General features: G+C 38.4%; 2 protein-coding genes across 6 annotated transcripts in view; both read left to right on the forward strand.

Moving 5' to 3' along the window:
• tsga10.L (testis specific 10 L homeolog) overlaps positions 1-7,726 on the forward strand; it is a 30,203-nt gene extending 22,477 nt beyond the window's left edge. For 2 of the 4 annotated variants that reach the window (XM_018247102.2, XM_018247104.2), the window contains 7 exons: positions 476-586; positions 1,228-1,413; positions 2,724-2,933; positions 3,409-3,611; positions 4,441-4,551; positions 5,101-5,313; positions 6,620-7,726. In XM_018247102.2, coding sequence (XP_018102591.1) covers positions 476-586; positions 1,228-1,413; positions 2,724-2,933; positions 3,409-3,611; positions 4,441-4,551; positions 5,101-5,313; positions 6,620-6,644 — 1,059 coding nt within the window. In that variant the 3' untranslated portion in view covers positions 6,645-7,726. The remainder of the gene's footprint in view (positions 1-475; positions 587-1,227; positions 1,414-2,723; positions 2,934-3,408; positions 3,612-4,440; positions 4,552-5,100; positions 5,314-6,619) is intronic. The other 2 variants (XM_018247103.2, XM_018247105.2) reach the window with 1 other exon arrangement.
• Positions 7,727-12,244: 4,518 nt separating this feature from the next.
• cracdl.L (CRACD like L homeolog) overlaps positions 12,245-24,424 on the forward strand; it is a 65,664-nt gene continuing 53,484 nt past the window's right edge. Inside the window, exon 1 of one of the 2 annotated variants that reach the window (XM_041582376.1) lies at positions 12,245-12,454. The gene's annotated coding sequence lies outside the window, so the exon portion shown is untranslated. The remainder of the gene's footprint in view (positions 12,455-24,424) is intronic. The other variant, XM_018245528.2, reaches the window with a different exon arrangement.

A 24,424-nucleotide genomic window follows, 5' to 3' on the forward strand; every position in this document is an offset into this window, starting at 1 on the left:
GATTTTATTCTTGACCACTTCGAGAAATATGCTTACCTTATCTGGATCTCCTTGGTAGAGTTAGCCATATCCTGGTTAAATGATCAAAGTCCAGGTACAGTTGCAGTGTCCATTGTTCTGACCCTACAGAACTGCAATCCTCAGAGGAACCCAAACTGTCGTAGGGTGACTGTAATAACAATGTTTATGTACACATGCAGTCTTTATTTTTAAATGTGAACATTTTACATTTCTATATTAGTGTGCTTAACATTGCAGTTCCTTTGAGGGATAACCAGCAACTTAGAACAGTAAAGACTGTTCTGTGTGAATATGACATTTTAAAAATCTTTGTGAACCCAGTCAGATTACATGGTATAATACTGTATTGTATTGTAAATAACAGTGGAGTATGCTTTCGCATGGTGACATACATCTTGGTTATGTAATATTAGGTTTCTCTGTTTTATTTTCTTGATGTTTTTATTCCCATCAGACACTAAATAACAAACTAAAGGACTCTCAAAATGAGCTTGAAGATACCAAGCTAAAACTCCAGAGTGTGAAAGCTGAAGTTGTTAGACTCGACAGTTTAAATAATTCCAAAGTAAGTAAATACAGCAATTACTTTGTAGAATCAAATATGAAATATATGTATATTTCATAACAACTCATCTGGTTTTATAAGGCAATATATCATTATAATTAAGATTAATATGACATTATAATTAAGATTTTTGTAAAGTGCGCTTGCACTTCTCAAATGCACTGTTAATTTTTCATGTCTGGTGGGCATCTTTTTTGGAGCTACTTTCTTGTCCCTAGGTGGAGGTAACTCCAGGATTCCCCTATGTCAATAATTGCAACTGCACTGGATTAGGGATGAAAGGAAGGAACTGTTGAAAATATAAATAGTTTTCACTACATTATGATGGTGTATTTTACTAACAGTAAAGCTCCCTTATTAATGTTATCATGTTCTAAGTGTTTTTAAAATATCAAAACCTGAATCAATTATACATAATCTCAGCAGTGCTTTCCTAATATTGCTATCAATGCCTAATTTGCTAATTTATCGCCAAAAACTCGATCAATTCGATTTTTTAGGTTGTTAACCTAAAACTCACTGATTCCAGCTTCTTCCATTCGAGTTTTTTCTGAAATTAGAAACCATTCGAGTTAAAAAACTCTAAAATTCGACCTCTGATAAATAACCCCATAAATGATAAGTTTCTACCCTATGTTTAGGAAAAGGAGTATCGAGATCTTTTGGAAAACTATCGCAGAACATCTTCCCAGGCAGAAAACTGGGAGAATAAGTTCCGTCAAATGGAAAGTGAGTGTAGCTCTGCTAAACTGGATCTCATGGGTAAAGAATCTGAACGACGGTTATTGAAAGAAAGAGTAGATTCGCTTGAAAAAGAGATTGAGCAAGTAAGCAAACTATATTTCATAAATTCTATTCCATTTTTTTGGGGGGGGGGGGTTCAGGGAAAAATGATCTGCAAGGCTAGATCCACACTTCGGAATTTATCCAGATTGCTTGGAACCTGGGATTTTCCAGATAATGGATCTTTCAGTAATTTGGATCTTCATAACCTTGTCTACTAGAAAATCATGTAAACATTAACTAAACCCAGTAGGCTGGTTTTGCTTTCAGTAAGGATTGATTATATCTTAGTTTGAAACACGTACATGGTACTATTTTATTGTTACAGAGGAAAAGGAAATCATTTTTAAAAATTATTTGGATAAAATGTCTGAGAGACAGCCTTTCCATAATTCGGAGCTTTCTGGATAATGTTTCCGTATAATGGATCCGATACCGGTATCAGACTGATACAGTGAAAATAACTCAGCAGCACTCCAAATATCAAAAATATCCAAATATTTTAAGTTAATTCCAGAGGCAACATTGTAGGTCTTCTTCAGGTCTTCTTGAAGAATCTACATATTAAAGCATATTATCTAGAAAAAGGGGCAATGTCAAGCCACACTTTCTTCCACCCTGACACTTAATAAAAATATTCCCATTTGGACACATATTTTAAATGTATACCTTTGTAGGACACAAATTTTATACATTAAATCACCCCTTAGGCTAAAAACTGTATTTACTTGGCATTACAGTGAGAAAATGAGATTGCTGTTGGAAGGCAGAGAACATTCTTTGTTTCTGCTGAAGGACACAAATTAGTTACACAATTGCAACCCTTCAGTATGAAAGAAGAGTGACAAATATTTGTAGGATGAGAAGTGGAATGTACTTATGCAAGAAAAATGATTTGCCATAGCTCTTTGTTGTCTTGTGTACCATAGGAAGACTGAGTTAATTCTGATCCATACACTTTCTTAGGACAAAAACTTTTAACTTAAACTATCACTAATAAAAACTACAAACGATTATTCTTTCATAATTTGGATCTCCATAACCTTAAGTCTGCTAAAAAAAATAACCATTAAATAGGCCCAATAGGATTGTTTTAACATCAAAATGGATTCATGCAGCCTAGGTACTCTTTTCTTATTACAGGTATAAAAGAAGATATATTTTTAAAAATTAGAAATATTTTCTTAAAATGGGCTCTGTGGGAGTTGGCCTTCACGTAATTTGGATAATGGGTTTCCGGGTAAGGGAATTATTCATATGCAGTATTACAGAACGAAACTGGAATTGTTTCTCAGTTGCTGACTTTACTAGGGTCTCTTGCATTATTCTGAGCAAAAGTATTGTGTGTTTGCAGTATATTACCTCAGAACAGTCCTATAAGTCTCAGGTGTCTAACTTTACCAAATCCATCACACGGGCGGAAGAAGAACTTCGCAAGGCAAAAGCTGAGAAAGCAACAATTCTTGAAGACTTGACATCTACAAGGGAGCTTTGTGTTAAGCTGGATACCAGCAAAGAAGTTATTAACCGCCATCTTTGCACTAAAAACCAAGACATTGAGAGGGTATGTATGTATGTATGTATGTATGTATGTGTGTGAAACTGTATCTCTTCTCTGTAGGAAGGAGAAATAAATATATATTTTTATTTATATATCGTTACTCATGTACGCAGCACTGAGGTAATAATTACATTGCTGTAGTAGTTCATCTAATTTCTAAAACCGTAAATAAGCATTTAGTCTCAGATTTCAATCAGCTGAACCTTCATGCTTGGGCCATTTCCACTACTCCACAGTTTGTCAACTGTTTGCTAAATGAATACATAAATAACCATAAATAGAATATAAAACACACTAAAAAGCATACCGTGGGGCCAAACAATTTAAACTGAAACTTTAATCTTAAATAGTTTTTTTAGAATTGAATCAGTGGCAAAAAATGTATAGTTTTATCCATCTGTAGTGTATTACACATGGTATTAAATACAAGAGATGTAGTTCCTTGTGTTAAACATTTGTCAATCTATGTGACATTTAGTTTCAGGATGAGTTAGAATCTTCACACTCAGAGATTGAACTTCTCAGGAAGCAACTTGCCAGTGAAAGAATTTCGGTAAAGAATATGGAGACATTGCTGGTGTCTAACCAAGAGAAGGAATTCCAGTCCCAAGTACGTGCTCAAGATCTGGACTCAGAGCTCCAGCTTCTTGGAGACAAACTGGCCCTGGCAGAGACCAAACTGTAAGTCATTGTTTAAAACCTATTATACAGCCACAATCTTGCCTTCTGGTTTATATGCCATTGTTCGATAGAATACACACACACACATATATATATACATATATATATATATATATATATATATATATATATATATATATATATATAAAACATAACTTGCAAACAAGGTGTATTTGTTTTAGAATAAATTTAGAATACAGTCTAGTGGGCAGACAGATAGTTGAACCTCACACACTCATAGCCTTCATGTCCTGCTATTTCAGGTAGTTTCTTCTTCCTTATTTCAATAATATTATTTGCTTTTCAAGAGACAACAGTTACCTGAATTATTTATGGTATGTTTTTGGAATTTATGCAGTACACTGTATGACAATGTTATATTACGACATCTATTTGCTTTACTTAGGTGGAGCAGGTGCTGTTGTTTAAGATGCACTTGAGGTTTGCAGATGGCAGAATCTCCAACAAACCCACAGCACCCGAATACACAATACTACTTGCAATCTTATATATGCCTTTTACTTTCAAACTTCTAGACCTTTTAAAAATGTATTCGCTGTATATCATATGAAAACAATGTAAAATCAAATGGGGGTTAAAGGAAAATGTAGTAGGGATTGCTCTTGCCTTAAGCATGGATTAGTTTGAATATATTTTCTATATCACAGCATATTATTAAAATTAGAATTTGCACTTCTTTCTGCAGTTTGGTTTCTCTGACAACCGTAATCTGGTTGTAGCTTTTTGCTTTGACAGAATTACTTTCATTCATTAGCTTTATCTAAATTGATATTCATTAAAAATATTTTATTTGTTTGTTTAATACTAGTGGAACCCAGAGTCGGGAAGCAGCGCAGCTGAGAAACAAGTTAAATCAGCAGGAGGCTGAACTAGAAATGACAAAGAGGCAACTGTCAACTGAACGATTTGAAAGGCAAGTGTATGTGTTCTTGTGGTTATTAGATTTATTACCTTGTGATGTATTTTTATGTTCACAGACAAAACAAGAATAAACACCATATGCTGATGTTAATAACACAATTTAGACAACATTGTTGCTAGGATTTATAGCAGCCAGGGGCAGCAACAGCATTAACATCTACCTGCAGTTTGGGAAGTCTTGGCAAATCATAAAATGGATTGAACTGGAAATGCCCCAGTTTGAACTATAATAAGTTAGTGAGGCTGGAACACCCTAAAACTTTACACTTGTCCTTTTTTTGTATCCATTTTATAACTTCCTTTAGACTAAAGGTTCCAGTTAGCTCTTACATTGCTGTATCAGTGTTTCTAAATGTATTCACATCAGGTTATATACTGTATATATGTTGACTCTTAAGGTAAACTACAGTATATATTAATGCATTATTCAATAAAATACAGTAGTTAATAAAAGACTAATTATTTTTATTTTTCAAACTAGGTTAATAATGGATGTAAAAATAACTACTGCTATATGCCAACAATCTTAACTTTCTTCTTTGTACAGAGAACGTGCTGTAAAGGAGCTTCGAAGGCAAACATGTTATCCGGCAACTTCTACTTTAAGGGAGTCCTTGAGTCCTTCAAGACTATCACCAGAACGTACATTTCGACCCTCTGAACGAACATATCAGTCCCCTGAAAGAACATTCCGGTCACCTGAAAGAACCTTCCGACCACCCGAGCATACCTCCAGGTCACCAGTGAGAAGGCACGACAGGTGAGCCAATAAAATCTACTTTATAAATAGTGAGACAATAAATTGCTAAACATAAAGTTGATTTAAAAAAGTTTTTCTTGAATAAAGCTGGCTATACATACGGAGATCCGTTCATTTGGCGACTCCACATATGCCCACCGATATTGGACTGATCCGATTGTGGGCACTAGGGCAGTCGGATCAAGGACCCCGTCAATGAACTGATGCAGTCCTCGACCCGACAGGATTTTTAAACCCGCCCGATCAACATCTGGCTGTCTGTCAGCCAGATATTGATCGAGAAACCCATCTGAGGGCCCCATACACTGCCAAATAAGCTGCCCACTTAATCTGTCAGAAGCTTATATCTCCAAGTGTATATGGGGCCCATAACAGATTGTTCTGGAGAAAAAAAAATTGGGATTATTAAAAATAATTAAGTTGGAGGCAGAACAGAAAGAATGCCACAGTCAGAGGAATCTGCCTTGGGAACTTCTTTAATTTAATTTCAATATTAAACTCTTATGACCTTGGCTAAGTCAGTTTACTTTGTCTTTGATTGATCACAAATTGGAGGAACTGGGCCTTCACTATCACCTAACTAGCCTGTGTTACTGGCTACACACAAGTGGATTCAAATGCAAGCCACTCATTTGGGCTGTATGCTGAACAATCCAGTTCTGTGTGATGGGCTTGTCTATGGTCAAATTCAGATGGTTTGCTTCTTTGGCTAGTGGTAAGATTGAGTAGTCCTCAAAACCCAGACCAATGCTTGGGCAATCTGTCAGTCAACTGCTGAATTGTTGCTGCTGGACAACTAACTATTGTAAATCTTACATTTAGGCTGTTATGCTGCACAAATGCAGCATAATTTACTATTTTTCAGTGTGCAATCTGCTACCATAAAGCTGTAATGTCATATTGCTCATATTGATAATGCCATGAAATAAAAAAAACAATCTCTGATTTTGCTTGGTCCCTGGACACAGGAATTCAGTTTAGAGGGGAATTCCCACCTGTTATATGCAGTTTAAAAGGGGAATTCCCACCTCTGTTATACTGTTACTAGCCTTATCATTAATGTTTAAACCTAACAACAACAACGCCGTATTTGCCAAAATGGTAAAGCTCCATATTGCCCTGCCTTTCACCACACACTGCAGAAAAATGCAGTATTATGCAATAATATATAATATTCATAGCTAAAGGTCAACTTATCTTTAGCAAGCTATGGAATTTACCTTTGAACTTGAGGGTGCAGTGCATGTATTATGACTGTACAGTATTTCATGTTACATGGTGTCAACTCTAGTTTTCTGTTTTGCAGGAGTGTGATGTTCCGAGAGTTTTAGCGTGTGGACGTTGAATCATTATAGCCGAATAATTTAGATCTCATTAAAGCCTGGAATGCTTCCTTACTCTGTATTAATGTGCAAATATAGCTATTTGCAAGAGGAGTTTTGTATGTTTTGTTTGTTTTGATTTGTTACTGGCCAAAGAAACAGCTTGTTTTGCAGAACACTGTATCCTCACAAGCGTGCTATGCAAATTTTAAACGCAAATCATTTACAGTCAGTGAGACACAAGTGTTATTCAAGCCAATCGCTCTTTCAAAGTGAATAAGACAGACCATCATAGAAAATATTCCTCTTAGATATTGCAAAGTTATTCTCTCTCCATCAGTCTTTGGCTGTTCTACTGCATATAGCCCCATACATTGAGTCATTAGCACTATCTGCAAGGGGCTTGTGCGTTCTCTTTGTGATTATGTGGTTTTGTTACTGGTACTGCATTTTATGCCAACACTCCAAAAAACATACATTGGCTGCTATTATATATGAATGTGATAGGCACCTTAGATTGTAAGAGCCACTGTGGCAGGGATAGGCAAATTTACCCAGTGTTGATAAATGATCCGCCCCATGCAAAAGATGGAAACCCATCAGCTGTTACTTGTGTCAAGCTGTCCTTTCATTTTAGAATGTCTTTGGTGCATCTGAAAAATGATTTGCTCAACAGCTTGTGATGGAAATTGTTTTCTCCATACTGTATTTACGAAAGGGTATTGTCCAGATGATTGCTTCTTTTTCACATATAGAGAACTCAATCACATATGTCCTGAAATGTTTTTTTCTTCTACAGATCAAATACATATTATAGTTAATATTTGCAATGAGAAATTGCTGAAAAGTAACCAGATCAAGCTTTTTCTCATGATGAGGAAGTCTTAAACATTTGTTGTGCCAACTTTTTTGTGTGTTCTTTGTAAATTATATATAAAGATTATTCGTTGCAATGAATTTCTATGTTGAGCTTTTTTTTCAGATATAATTCAACATATATTTATTTGATAAATTGAAGGTTAATGTGGTTTGGGAAAGTAAGGTTTTTTTCTGTACTATTTAAAGTTGAATAAAAGCTATTGTTTATTTTACTGTATCTTGTCCATTTCCTTAAAAAAACTCTGTTATGAAGGTTTACTTTCTAAGCTACCTAAGATTCCACTGTAAAACTTGACCTACTAAAAAACACAGTCTGAGAATCAGCCCCATGCAGTAATTAGTTCCTTACCTTGCCTTTGCCCGGAACCATTGCGTTGGCCAGGTTCAAGCACACATGGTGGATTTTGCCACCAATGTGCCTGCACTGAGACCGAGTGCAATAATTTATGGTACAGGCAACTTGAGGAAAAAGCCAGACAGGCTGGTGACCTAACAGCCTAGGGGACATGGAATAAAAAAAACCATGTATAGCCAATGGAACAGGGCAGTAAATGGAGTGTGGAATGTGCCACCTTCCATGAATTAAACTTAGGCTCCTCACTATTCCCTCCCAAAAGCTATATGGTTTAAAATTAATGGTAAAATGTAAATTAAAGAAACAATAAAAGGAAAAGTGAGGGGTTGACACATAGGGGCTGATTTACTAAAACTTAAATTTATATAATTTCTTTTATAAAAGCAAAATCGACCTAACTCCCTTCCACGAACTATACTCATTTATCAATAATTACAAATAAGCGTCAATTTGTATGGTATGGCTGACGCTCTGAAAAAGCGTTTATTGAATTTTCGCTACGAAAATTCGACTTCTTCGGATAATCGGATGAAAACCAAGATTTTTTCAGATTATCCAGTGCAGATTACAAGAAACAACTTCAGGGACATCTGCCATTGACTTCTACATGACCTCGACATGGCATACTTCCGGATTTGGATTTTTAGCAGCTTTGGGGTATGATAAATCTCTAAAAAAACAAAAAAAAATGTTTCGTTTTCCCCCTAAAAACCTCAACCAGAAAAAAAATTGAGGTTTAATAAATGGGCCCCTAAATATAAATATATAGTTCTATAGCAGATCTATTGAACAAGCAAAGCGGGAATCACTGAAAGGGTTCCCTTCAGTGATATTTACTTTCCTTCTCCTTTCATAGACAACGTTATTGGAAGTAAAATCATTGCAGAAAGTTGTGAATTAACCTGCAAATTTTGTTTCCAACAAAACCTATTAAATTTAAAAGAGCACCAACAACTTAAACCCCTTATTTGCAGCTGTACAACGTCTTGCACCCTTTAGCAGTGGTGGAATTCTGGTTGCTGGACATTTCCTCGATACAAGTAGCCAGCTGGCTGATTTCCATGACTGCAAATAGTTGCAGTGGCCTTGATATTTGAACAGCTAAATGATCACATATAAAGACTTCTTAAAGAAAACATGTTCTTCCTATGATAAAAAGCAATAGTGCAGCAGGGTTGAAGGGCTGCATCTCACACGCTGCTGAATCTTTTCCTGTAAGGAATCACCGACGCTGAACATGTGCAGTTGAAGCTGATCACTTGGGAGGCAAGGCTAAGTTTAGGAGGCAAATTTGTGTGACTCCCGTGATGCTTTTGTTCTCCTTTAAATCTCAGCCACAAAGGAAGCCAAAGTATGTAAGAAAGAAGAGAACGAGGTGCTTTATAAACAACATGTTCATGGGGAAACAAGAACATTGTGCTTCATGGGGAAGCAAGTGCACACAGTTTCCCAGATTGTTGAAACTGGAAATTTTCGACAAGTTTTCAGTAAAGTAATTTTACAATCCAATGACTAAAAATTATACAGGTATGAGATCTGTTATCAGGAAACCCCTTATCCAGAAACCTCTGAATTGCAGGAATGTAATCTCCCATAGACTCCATTTTAATTAATTCAAAATTTTAAAACATACATTTATGAAATCCGTTATCCAGAAAACCATTATCCAGAAATCTTTGAATTACAGAAAGGCCATCTCCCTTAGAGCCCATTTCATCTAAATAATCCGCATTTTTTTCATCTAAATAATCCGCAAAACAGTACCTTGTACTTTATCCCAACTAAGCTATAATTAATCCTTACTGGTGGGAAAACAATCCTATTGGGTTTACTTAATGTTTAAATGTTTTTAGCAGACTTAAGATATGAAGTTCCAAATTATGAAAAGATCCCATATCCAGAAAACACAGTCTCAAGCATTCTAGATAACAGGTTTCATACCTGTACTCAATGTCTTCACAGACTTGTAAAGGTGATAAATAGTCTATTTAGGTATGTAGAGCAATGTTTTATTTACATCAGAGTAAGAATAGCCCATCTGTCAAACTACCATCTGTCGTGTTTATTCTAGAACTTGTAGATCAGTTAGGGTGTGATATGGGGTAACATGTCATTGACAATACTTTCATATACTTTTAGTTTTGTTATACACTAAGGCCCTTGGCACATGCTGGTGGAGAAACTCCTGTCACTTCTCAGCTACATGCAATAGAATTCAACGCTTGGTATGTCATGGGCCTTAGGATAAAACAAGACTGAATATAAATGAAAACTTTGTCTTAAACACTTATCATTTAAAATTGTTCCCACCACCAGAGATGCAGGCATTTTTCTAAGAAAAGCTTATTGAGCACTCTGGCCCCCAACTGAGAGGGAAATACTGGTGTTGACAACTATGTTTGGGAAACACCGATGCAGCACATAATGAGTGACAAGAGTGCTTGACAGCAGGCTTTTCTTAGAGAAATACTATTATTCTTATTATTAATCTCTTCCATCTCTAATGGGGAAAACTATTTTTTGATCATAGAAACTCTTTAATTTTTCAGTTCTGTATATACTAAGGTCCATGGCACTCCAGGCATTTTTCCCACTGCTTGGTTTGCCTTCCATAGATTTAACTGTGATTAGTGACAGGACTTTTGGTGCATTTAGCATACGTTTGTAAAGCACATATTCCAACATCTTAATGTAAGGACCCTTAGAGAAATATTGCACAATGGTGTCTTGACCGTTCAGTTGCTGATATCGTGGCCAAGCAACTCTGAACTAGATGATTGCAGAACTGAAGACAGTAGAAGGACCTGCATAAGAGGAATTATCTCACTCCCTTCCCTGCATTAACATTAGAAGAACACATTCATCCTGACCACCACAGAGTACAGTAAGTGAAAAGTTACTGAGGCCAAACAGGGGCAGCATATAGCTAAAGTTGTGTTTTATACAGGGATGCTGTTAAACATATAGTAAGCAGCATAGCCGACAGTTCTAGGCCCAAGCAGGTTCTGACTGGCAATCTGGATACTGGCAAGTGCTAGAGGGACTGCTGTAGGATGCCATAGACAGCTCCAAGATGGAGAACTACTGTGACAACTTTGAAGGCCTGGATCATTACTACTATAGATATGCTGAATCTTTAGATTGGTTCAATAGATATAACATGATTTTATAACCATATTCATTTTTAGGGTTTAGTTCTCATTTAAGATAAGCTGGTGAGTGCCCACTCTCTAATAATAGAGTTGTCCAAGCCTGCATGTGTTCAGTCTTTTTGTCCTTTGTTAAATGCAGCAGGGGCTTGTAGGCAAAAACAACAAACAGCAGCAAAGGAAAAGCAGCAGGTCAGTTATATCAGTATCCATGTTATATAGGCAACCCCATGACTAAAGCTGTGCAAACAGTTGCATCATCCTATGAACTGACACCCACCTATGGACTGACACCCACCTATGGACTGACACCCACCTATGGACTGACACCCATCCTATGGACTGACACCCATCCTATGGACTGACACCCACTTATGGACTGACACCCACTTATGGACTGACACCCATCCTATGAACTGACACCCATCCTATGGACTGACACCCACTTATGGACTGACACCCATCCTATGAACTGACACCCATCCTATGGACTGACACCCATCCTATGGACTGACACCCACCTATGGACTGACACCCATCCTATGGACTGACACCCATCCTATGGACTGACATCCACCTATGGACTGACACCCATCCTATGGACTGACACGCATTCTATGGACTGACACCCACTTATGGACTGACACCCACTTATGGACTGACACCCATCCTATGAACTGACACCCATCCTATGGACTGACACCCACTTATGGACTGACACCCATCCTATGGACTGACACCCATCCTATGGACTGACACCCATCCTATGGACTGACATCCACCTATGGACTGACACCCATCCTATGGACTGACACGCATTCTATGGACTGACACCCACTTATGGACTGACACCCACTTATGGACTGACACCCATCCTATGGACTGACACCCATCCTATGGACTGACACCCACCTATGGACTGACACCCATCCTATGGACTGACACGCATTCTATGGACCGACACCCATCCTATGGACCGACATCCATCCTATGAACTGACACCCAACCTATGGACTCACTGACACCCTGTATAATAACATTAAAGGAGGGAAGCCCTTGCATGTGTGTCTGTAGTGTTAGGAATTCCTTCCCTCGTGTTCCATACATCTTTCCTTGCCCTTCCTAACAGAAACCACAGTAACAGTAAGGATTCCGGCTGCACCTGTTGCAGAGCTGGACCTCTTCCAAGCTCTATCCTTCCACGCACCTGGATTGGCAGCCGCTGCCCCTGCCATACAGCTCGGGCTGTGACAAGCAACCTGGCTGGCCCCTCCCACACACGGACTCTGAGCCGAGAGACAGCAGCCTGGGTGAATTCTGTTGCTCGTGGTGTTGGTGGCGTCTCTTTCTCTCTGTCTCTCTCACAAGACTGGGGACATCTGTGTCACATGGAGTGCAGCCCCGTGAGCTGATTCCGGATTCCAGTTGCTCAACAGGTAACATTTCGCTGCCTCTTTCACTCTTATACTGCAGTCTCCTGCCATCTTCATGTGCGGTCTGTGCCAAGAAATGAAACGGCATAAACTCTGCTGCCGCTGTCTCATTCACTGTACTTGCAACCAGCTCTGCAGCCCGTGTGTCTCTTTTAAGTAAAGCTCTGGAGTAGGAGTTTGTATGAGTGTGTCTGTCCGTGGGTATGCATATAGAATACATAGTCTGACACTTGTAGTGTACAGTACAAACAGTTGGAAAGCTGCAGGCCAGGCTCCTTGTCCTATTGTTTTCCCACACTGGGCAGCACTCCATCACCCCCATTAGTTCATCATAAGGTTACAGATATAGAAAAACATTGCAATATTAGCCATTTAGCAAGACTTTCATAATACTTTCATTACAATTAGCTCTTTACCGGATATGGACTGGGACATTTCCAGCTGCCAGACTCTCACTTCACCCTTTGATACATTTGCTGGTGCTACTGCCATGGGTGCAGCTGGGGTTGCCACCTTATCTGGAAAAAAATACCGGCCTTCCTGTATATTTATCTTTTTTCCCTATTAAAAACATTGGGATCAACCATCATTTTTACCCAGCAGGCGGGTAAAATACCAGGCAGGTGTCAAACCTAGGTGCAGCGGGGTGCTAAACACTGGCATCTCCTGATCACATGCACATAAATAGTTACTCATTTGAACCTGTGTGATTATTGGATAATCTTTTACAACAGACAAACTATTACTAACGGTACAACATGATAGATTCCCACCTGAGTTCAGCACATGTGTCTGTGTTAGTATTTCCAGTGGCGTAACTAGATATTACTGGGCCCCACAATAAAATTTTTTAGGCCCCCAAAATGTCTAGAGGTTGACCTGTTTTATCAATATATATTGAAATTGTTTCTGGGGCCCCTATATCTCCTGGGCCCAGCTGCCTGAGTACTTCCCTGTGGTTTGTCCTGCTCTCCCCTGAGGTGGAACATTTTAAAACTGACCCCATGGAAGCACAAGGTAAAAACATTCATCAGTACTTGCCCTAACTATGGGGGAGCATGCCCCAGAGGACCCATATCCAGAAAGGACATGTAAACCCAGCAGTAAGCAAGGGACTTAAAGGGGTTGTTCGCCTTGTAAGTTAATTTTTAGCACGATGTAGAGAGTGATATTCTGAGAATATTTGCATTTGTTTTACATTTTCTTATTATTTGTGTTTTTTGAGTTATTTAGCTCTCCGGTTTGCAATTTTAGCAATCTGGTTGCTAGGGTCCAAAAACCCTAGCAGTCATGCATTAATTTGAACATGAGACTAGAATATGAATAGGAGAGGCCTGCATAAAAAGATGAGTAATAAAAAGTAGCAATAACAATACATTTGTAGCATTACAGAGCATTTGTTTTTTAGATGGGATCAGTGACCCCCTTTTGAAAGCTTGGAAAGAATCAGACAAAGAAGGCAACGCATTTAAAAACTATAAAAAAGAAAATATGAAGACCAGTTGAAAAGTTGCTTAGAATTGGCCATTCTATAATTCTTCTTAGGGCTCACACACGCAGTTGTTATGTGTTTTACGCTCCCCTTAATGCATTTACTAATGGATTCCATTATACTCTGGCTGGTTGTACTCATGAGCGTTCTGAGTTGTGTTTTACTACATTTGTGTTTCAATGTGTTTGATTAGACCTAACATGCTGCATTTTCTTGTACATGACATGCATTCAGAAGCCAGTAGAATAGAGGCTTGCATTTTGGAACTGACAAAGCAGTTGACACACTCAGCATGTGTTTGAAAAATGCATTTAAAAACACCTGTGTGTAAGAGCCCTTACTGGAGCCAATTTACTACCACCAAGTTAATATTAACTAATTAGTCGTTAGCTTTTATGTAAGCATCCATCTATCCCCTAGATGGAAGTTAACTGGATGGAATGGAAGCTAATGTAAAGTATTCATTTTTCTGGGTTTATACACCAGGACAGATTTGCCCATTTTTAGTAAATAAGTCCCACTACTGCCTTTGAATATACCCAAAATGCCTGTACCGATAACTGTCAACTAATTTCAACAACAGTCAGACATGTAAGCGATAACTAACGTAAGATAGTCAGTGCTAGAAACTAAGAAACTTATAGACTTTTTCCTGTGTAGCTTCTCTAAGTTTCCTTAGGCAAAGTTTCTGCCTGTCATCTTTATTTACTTAAGATAAACCTGCCTCAGATATCAAATGAATGTTAAGGTCAACGTGATCCAAACAGGAAACAGTGCACTTTTGATGTCCTGTTAGCTCATAACAATGTAGGAACACTTGGTGACACATGGTGAATGCTTACATGCTGTCTGGAACTACAGAATAGTGACTATTCCAACCATGTTTTCATACACTGGAGAAAAGATCAGCACACCAACATATCTTTTTAGTGTTAATGGATATTGGAGAATTAAGTTAAAATGAGCAACAATGTTAAATTTTTTAATCAATGAAAGCTCAGAGTTGAATCAAGTGCAGTCTAATTGCTACTTGATTCCTTTTAAGGTCATGGGGGGGAGCTGCTACCAATGATTTTTGTGATATTTTTTTTTTTTTTTGAGAAAAGATCAGCACACCAACATATCTTTTTAGTGTTAATTTATTCCACTGTGCATTTCAATTGGAATAAATTAACACTAACAAATATATTGGGTGCTGATCTACATAAGTATCTACATAATTTCAGATCAAGTATCCATTTTTGTGAATTGGATCAGACTGCGGACACACATCTGCATTTATATACTGTATATATAATATTATATATACAGTAATTAAGTTCAGATGTGAACAAAATGAGCAAAATGATGAGACAGCAATTGATATTGGAGAACCTTCAGATTAAGTTAAAATGAGCAACAATTATAAAATTTGTAACCAATGAAGCTCAAAGTCGAAACAACTGCTGTCTAATTGCTACTTCAATTCATTCATTTTAAGGTCATTGGGGGGGGGGGGCTGCTACCAATGATTTCTGTGCCAGAATTCAACAATGTGCTTCAGTTCCCTGAAAATTGCATGGTCACTAAAGCAAAGAGCTCCAGAGGTGGTTTTTAACACCAGGCCCTTTCTTTTTAAAGAGATACTTAGAAATTTGGCTGCCCCTTTAAGGCACCTGAGAATGAACAAATGACGTGCAGCCTTTGTGGGATTGCCTGATAAAAACTGGCCTATCCCTAGAGTAATTTATTGTCATGAGAATGACTCAGTACTGGTTCATCTGATATATGTAAAGATCTGTTTTTTTTTACTAGTATGGAAAATATTGCATATGTTGTAACATCCTTGATTGAGGAGGTTTACTCTTTAGTGTAGCATTTTTGATGTATAGATAACGTTAATTCTCAGACCCTGGTATGCTTTAGGCAGTGGAATTTTTAAATACAGTAAACAATGACAGGTGTATCATAGTATATGATGTATATAAACTAGGGATGCACCGAATCCAGGATTCGGTTTGGAATTCTGCCAGGATTCTGCCTTTTTCAGCAGGATTCGGATTAGGCAAATTAGGAGCGGGGAGGGAAATCGTGTGACTTTGTGTGACTAAAACAAGAAAGTAGAAAATGTTTTCCCCTTCCCACCCCTAATTTGCATATGCATATTAGGATTTGGATTTGGTTCGGTATTCGGCCGAATCTTTCGCGAAGGATTCGGGGGTTTGCCCGAATCCAAAATAGTGGATTTGGTGCATCCCTAATACAAACAACATATTTTTTGTGATATAAATATATTAACTCATGGTGCCTCCTGGATTTTTTCAGATAATCCAGAAAATTATGCTATCATAACATTAAAAAATGTGTATACAGCTGTTAACACCATTTTCCCTATGCCTAGCAGTTCTGTTTTCAGATAATTGTGATCCTTAGATCAGACATGATTTTCCTTTAATCTCTTAATTTCTTTCTTTGGATGTGCTAAAAGCAACACTTCTCCTTAGACAATGGTCCCATATTTGTATGACCATGTGGTACTTGTACTATTGCCTATACAATATATTCAGCATGCATAAAAAGATGCCTATAATAGAAAAACTCGACCCGCCTCCTCCCCTCTATAGTCGCAAAGGTTGTGCTGAGCTGCGGGCCCGCACATCACTAATATACAGGTATGGGATCTCCTATCCAGAATGCTTTGGACCTGAGTTTTTCTTGATAACAGATCTTTTCATAATTTGTTTGACCATACCTTAGGTCTGCTAAAAATTATGAAACAAAAACTCAATAGAATTGTTTAGCCACCAATGTGGATTCATGCAGCTTAGTTCTCCTTTAACTTGACATTTAGTATGTTATAGAATGGCTAATTCTAAGCAAGTTTTCAATTGGCCTTCATTTTTTATAGTTTTTGAATTATTTGCCTTCCTTTTTCCAGCTTTCAAATGGGAGTTACTGAAAAAAAACCAGCTAAAAACAAATACTCGGTAAGGGCTCTTACAGACGAGCGTTTTTACATGCGCTCCCCTGCGTTCCGTTTTTCTGCGTTCAGCCGCAGGGGAGCGCAGGAATAGACGCATTACATTTTTTCCAATGGCTCCAATCTCTTTAGGACTATTTGTATATTGAAGAACAAAACCACTTCTAAACTTGCTTACAGGGCAGAAGCCCCATTAAATACTAAATCAATTTAGTTAAATTAAAGCAGGCCACAAGGTAATCCTTACCAAGTGGAAATGTATGACCTGGGTGTCCAAACCCCAGGCCCGTCACTCGAATATTGCTTCAAATAGTAGAAATCAGCAAAAGAACTTGTCACTCACCAAGTTAGCCGGATGGCCCGGGTGCCGTGCCCCGAACCCGTAGCATAGGCAAAATCAATCTTCAAAAAATAAAATCTGCACGCACTCCTGCGACCATGGCAATGGAGGTTAAAAATTGTAAGTTTATTCCATATTAGTTAAGAGGTATGCGTCCTTGCCATGGTCGCAGGAGTGCGTGCAGATTTATTTTGAATGTTGCGTCTCAAACTGCGTTCGGCGCCTACATGCACCTGTGTGAGTACAGCCCCATTGGAAAAAATGTAATGCGTCTATTCCTGCGCTCCCCTGCGGCTGAATGCAGAAAAACTGAGCGCAGGGGAGCGCAGGTAAAAACGCTTGTCTGTAAGAGCCCTAAGGCTACCAATTATTGTTATTGCTACTTTTTATTTCTCATCTTTCTATTCAGGCCCTCTCTTATTCATATTCCAGTATCTCATTGATTCAAAGCAGTGGAAGGTTGCTAGGGTAATTTGGACCCTAGTAACCAGATTGCTGAAATTGCAAACTGGAGAGCTGCTGAATAAAAAGCTAAATAAGTCACAAACACAAATAATAAAAAATTAAAAACAATTGCAAACTGTCTCAGAATATCACTCTCTACATCATACTAAAAGTTGATTTTTAAAGGTGAACAACCCCTTTACGATCAAGTACAAGGTACTTTTTTTTTTAATCACAGAAAAGGAGAAATCGTTTTTAAATATTTTAATTGTTTGCTTTAAATGGGCTCTATGGGAGATGACCTTCCTGTAATTAGGAATTTTATGGATAATGGGTTTCCGGATAATTGATGTCATACCTGTTCCAGCTATATGCTGACAATACTCAGATCTATCTCTCCTCTCCTGATCTCAACCCAGAGCTCTTAACTCAGGTCTCCATCCCATACATGTATAAGGCCTCAGTGTTGTTATGGGGAATATGGCAATTTACATCTGCAGTTTTAATATCTAAAAACAAATAAGAGACTCGACAACCCAAACATACACATTTCTTTTTTCCATTCCAGCAATTGTGTGCTGCACAAATGCGCCTTAGATAAGTGTTTTGTTCAGTATGACCAACTGTTTTGTTGGAGGCATGTTGCTATGTGCCCCACCTGTTTATAACACATGCATTGCTTTGCCTTTTCAGACGTAATAGTTACATTACAGCGCTGTAACTGCCCAATGTGTGCAGGAGTACTGTGACTTCATCAGGCTGTTGGAGAGAATTGTGGTATATGTTTATATGGTATATGTGGGAGTAGCAGGCAGTGTTATACTGTCTATCTGCCTTTTTTTAATTTCATGCATTTACTTATCAAAAATAATATATTGTAAAAAAAATTTGGTGGGGAAACTTGGCTATTGACACCTGTTTGCACTTTATATCTTACCCTCTTTAGTAAATGAGCTCTGTTCCGATTTTAGCGTTGTCATGGTGAACATGGCACTTAAAGGAAGTATGATTTCTGTAACTACTGAGTCCCAATATTATATGTTTAATTCTTGTACATACAGTGTGATGCTAATGTAAAGTCACTTTCACCTGTCATAAACCTTTGGCAGTCTGTTTATCTGATGTACATTGCTCAGTGTAGAGGAAATACTGTCTCCTTCTTCTGAATGGAGATAGATTGGTAATCTGTACCAGCTTTACAAACTCTGTGATTATTTATATTTCCAGATAATGCTGACTTTAAATATTAAGCCTTGGGAAATCTAGAACAAGGGATGAAATAGAAGTTCATTATTTGGCTGTTAAACTGCTGTCTTAACAGTTTACAGTAAATGCCATATCAAGGTTTATGTAGTATTTAACAGATATTTAATTTGCTAAACTAGATTATGAAGTTAAACCCTTATTTCAGAGTCCAGGATTTCAGGGAATGTATTTTCACCTACTAGTGTAGATTTTCACTGTAGTTAAATGGTGTCAAAACCAATAAAACGAAATATACTCTTATTTCTGAAGATTTAAATGAACTATACAACGGATCTGTAACTCTTTTTCGACTCAGAAGGCTCCACCACGCTTTATGCAACATTGACAAAACAATCCTGTATTGTCCTAAACCCTAACAAATGTGGCATGACCTTCAAATGGATAAAAAAAAAATGTTAAACAAAATATATATAACAGTTACAACTTTTAAAAATAATCCCACTTTAAAAAATAAAAATATGATGTCACTGACATAAGATTGAGGAGGATGTAGCTTCATCTTATTCGTTCGCCAGGTATAACCTGGCGAAGCAGACTCTGGCGAAAAGGGTAATGTTCGCACTTTAGTGAATTTATGGAGTAACAATCTTTCGCCTGAACGAAAATTCACCTGGCGAAAGGGTGCGAAACTTCGTTAGCAATGAACTCTTTCCCTAGCTAATTGTCCTCTACGTTTGTTAGTGAATTATCGACGTTCCTGCAGATTGCAGAATTTTTGCTAGCGACGGCCATTTCACCCTTTAGTCAATTTGCCCCATGAAGGTTACAAAATTTTAAAAGAGAAAACTTGTCACACTTGTGGTGTTTATACAAATGGCCTGTAGATGTCACTGTGCTCATACTTATACTGTGCATACTTCCTGGTAGCTTAAAAGTGAAAGTTACTGTTGTGTAATGCCTGCATGACTCTGCTAATAAAGCACTGTTATACTCTACTTATACTCGGCTACCCAAAACATAACAAATGGTGACAAGGATGGCTCTTCTACCTCTGCAGCAGCCTGCACCTTTTTTTCCCAAACCCTGGTGAGCCTACCATACCTTTTACTACTTGGATCAGTATGTTTGAAAACTACATTATTGCTGCTGACCAAGGGGAGATTTCTGCTGCTAGAAAGCGTGTTTTACTTATTCACTGCCTGGGAGCAGAGGGACAGCATATATTCTATACATTACCATTACCTGATGAGACTTATGAAACTGCTCTTACTGATATAAAGAACTTTTTTGTGCCAATGTGGTTGCTGAAAGATATAAATTCCGCCAACGTGGATAACGTAATGGCAAATCTACAGAACAATTTGTAGCAGCATTGAGAGAGCTGGTTGTTACCTTTGAGTTTTGGGAATCTAACAGATGAAATGCTAAGAAACCAAATAGTGGAAAAAACAAACTCACCTTGCATTAGAGAGAGACTGCTCCTAGAGCAGGATTTAACCCTTGCAAAGGCTATTACAGTTGCTAGCCAAATTGAAACAGCAGTGGCAGAGGCTAAAACTCTCAGTCAGAGAATTGCTGGGAATGTACAGATTGTGAATTCAGCACCGTGGCCTAATAATGCACAGTCACAGGCAAAATACAGTGCTAAGGAAAGGGATTCACCTACACTGCAAATCTGTGCAGCAAATACAAATAGAAAATACTGCTTTCGCTGTGGTTCAACACAACACACTGCAAATCATGTTACATGTCCTGCAAAGGCTATACGGTGCCGCAACTGCACAAAGTAGGACATTTTGCTAAGATCTGCCGTAGTTCTGCTAAAGATGTTCATAAAGTCACTACTACAAATGTCACAGGATTAAGTGTGGATAAAGCTGATAAATTTATTCCAGACAAGTTTATATGCACTGTCAGTGTCAGTACTGCTTCTGCTGACAAGGGACACTCCATTAACCTGATGCTTGATACAGGTTCAGCTGTTTTTATACTACCAAAGGATATTTTCTTGAAATACTTTGCAAAAGATCCGCTTGTTGCACCTGCCCTGAAACTGGTCAGTTACTTAAAGGATCCAATCCCTGTGCTTGGCTGTTTGCGAGTGACTGTACAATTTGAATGAAATACTGCAAAATCGGACTTTTACATTGTGAATAAGGGTACTCCTATACTTGAAAGGGATCGCTTTGCTGCATTAAACCTACAATTAGTTGACGGTCTCATTACTACAGTACCAGTGCCTGCCACACAGCCAGTGTCTAAAATTGTGTTGTGCAAAGAACTTTGTACACAAAGTTAAGTGGAGACCAGATGTCAAACCAGTACCATTTTCTGATTCAGCATGGGGAAAACTTGCTATTGATATTGTCAGTCCTTTTACAGATGCTCCTATAGACTGCAGATTTGCTATAACCTTGATAGACTATTACAGTAAATGGCCTGAAATTGCATTTGTTTCTCATATAACATCAGCTACAGTAATAACATTTGTGCATAGGAAATCTTCAGTGTATTACCCACAAGCAAATGGAGAAATCAAGCAATTCAACAGAAGTCTGAAAGAAGCACTACAGACAGTAAATCTTACTGGATCAAGAGAGTTCCTACATAACTACAGAGCAACGTGCCATGCAACAACCCAATCATCTCCATCTGAATTATTACATGGTAGACAGATGCACGCTAAGTTACATGTTGCAGACATCAAACTTCCACAAAATACTGTGCCTACAAAATCATCTACTGCTGACATTGTGAAACGTCAACAAGCCAAATGCAAGGCTTATACTGATAGAAAACATGGTGCCAGAGAAGTACACTTTCAGCCTGGATCTTTAGTCAGAATTAAGAAACCAGGAATATTGAAAGAAGGACAATCTAAATTTACTACACCACTTGAAGTGAGACGCCAGTGAGGACCATACATATATGAACTGTCTGATGGACGCATATGGAATGCAAGTCATCTTGCTCCTGTTAGCTATGACTTTGGAGAAGCTCCATTTGATGAAGGACATTTTCCTACTCCTGATGTCAACTGCAATAGGCCTGATGAAAGTGAACCTATATGGCATACTGAGAGAATCAGAAAACTACCTGCATGGACCCAGGACTATGTGATGTGAATAATGTATATTATTGCATTAAGATGCATTGTTGTTGTTTATTACATTTGCCCAAATGCTTTCCTACTATAGGGGAAATATGTGGTGTTTATACAAATGGGCTGTAGATGTCACTGTGCTCATACTTATACTGTGCATACTTCCTGGTAGCTTAAAAGTGAAAGTTACTGTTGTGTAATGCCTGCATGACTCTGCTAATAAAGCACTGTTATACTCTACTTATCCTTGTCTACCCAAAACATAACAACACTAAATTAGTTAGCTGTCTTGTGGCAGAAATATTAGACTATTAGACTACACCCTTAATGACCACAGATACCATAAAACGTTATATCACTAGGATGAGTAATACCATAAATTTAATTATTGTTTTAACATTTCAAATATCAGTGCAACCAGCATCTACAAATAAACGATTTCTTGTTAAAGTGTCTGATTGTGTTTGAGAGAGGCTTATATATATATCTGTAGAGAAACTAAAGCCACAAACAAGAACTTTCTACCACTGAAGGGTGACAGTACGTTGAATATAAATGCATAGAAAACCCTTTCATTATTTGGTAGTGCTGCTCATTTAAACTCAGCAATACACACAACTCTTCATCTGCATAGTGATATGGCTGTGCATATTATACTTAGCAGAGGACACAAATCTAAATATTGTTCATATGACATTGTGCACAGCTCTGCATGAAACAATCTTATCGCTAGGAATGGATGCAGGAGACAGGTCAGGATACTGTCTTTTTGCTTGGTAATGGAAACAGTTTAGCATGTTATGCTTTGTTGTGGACACAACTCTGCATATATGTACTTTATTTCACTGATGGCTAGTAGTGGCATGCATTCAAGCACCCCACAGCAAACACGTTTTTCAGACCCACCCAAATCCAGATGTGTATACAGTTGTTGGTCACGTGGGATGCATGCCAACTCACAGGGAGACCTGGCATATGTTCCTACATGCAGGTCAACAACAACTCCAGCCCCCCTCTTATTCCCACTGCCCCCCCCCCCTGCATGCCCAGGGTCTTCTTTCCTTGTTAGAAATACACTCATCTGGATAATGTATATGAAACTAAAGACAGCTTTGCATATTATTGTTAATGTACTGCACCACTTGTCAAATATTTAACATTTAATTTTATAAATTTCCATGGAAACAACTGTAAAGACCATAGTTTTTCTAGAAAGTCAGGTGGAATTTGCACAACAAATAACGAACCAGGATGCACCAGGCGTATGGAGTGTAAACTGAAGAACAATTTTAACCTCTGTATAAACAGAGCAAGGGGTTCAGCTCAGCATGGGCGAGGTAAAAGGGATGTTATATTCTCTAAAGCTGGCCATAGATGTAAAGATTTTTAAAAGATCTTATTGTTAGACCAAGCTCATCTTGAAACAATCGTTTGAATGTACGATTTATCTATCAACTAAAAAGACCATTTCAAGCAATGTTGTCTAGTTGAAGCCAGGAAAACTGAGGGTAGCTGCCTGCTTGGCCTTTGCAAACAAATGGACAATGGGTACATTTAACTGTGACCGATGAAAACTATCTAACCTGGCCGATCAATTTTCTGACCGATGTCAGACGAAGAATCGTTAGATGCACGATCGTTCAATTCCCACTAACGTCACGATAATGTGACAGATTGGTTGGATTGCACTAAAATCAGTTGTTCATCAAAGAAAAATCTTGGTATCTATGGGGGCCTTAAAGGACCAGTAACATCAAAAAAAAATTCGTTAGTACACATCAAAAAATAAACATCAACACAAATTATACTTTAAAATCACAAAGCCTTTATTAAGAAATAACTTACAGAAACTGCACTTCCTGTACAGAAACGGCGAAAAGGCGACCATCGATCCTGCTGAGCTTGATTTCTCCTCCTGGCTACTCATGGATGTGATGCAGTGACTGCCCGGGCCCCCTTCCTCCTCCTATACGATGGATGATGTCGCTGATGAAGAGAAGCGGCAGCCAGCGCAGGGGGGAGAGAAACCCATTCATGAAATAAGGTGTTTTCAGTCACGGCGAGGACTATCGCCAGAGCCATACGGAGCCTGACTGTGGGACTTGCGCTTGGAGCAGCGCTGTCACTAGACACCGGCTGTAAAGTTCATACAGTTTCCTTCGATATGCGCTCAGGAGGGGCGCTCAGGAGGGACGCTCAGGAGGGGTCAGATGATCCCTCCTTGACCCACTAGAACGATCGCCGGAGCCATACGGAGCCTGACTGTGGGAGTTGCGCTTGGAGCAGCGCTGTCACTAGACACCGGCTGTAAAGTTCATACAGTTTCCTTCGATATGCGCTCAGGAGGGGCGCTCAGGAGGGACGCTCAGGAGGGGTCAGATGATCCCTCCTTGACCCACTAGAACGATCGCCGGAGCCATACGGAGCCT

Source organism: Xenopus laevis, chromosome 2L (assembly GCF_017654675.1).
Source record: "Xenopus laevis strain J_2021 chromosome 2L, Xenopus_laevis_v10.1, whole genome shotgun sequence".
In the NCBI taxonomy this organism is placed as follows: domain Eukaryota; kingdom Metazoa; phylum Chordata; class Amphibia; order Anura; family Pipidae; genus Xenopus; species Xenopus laevis.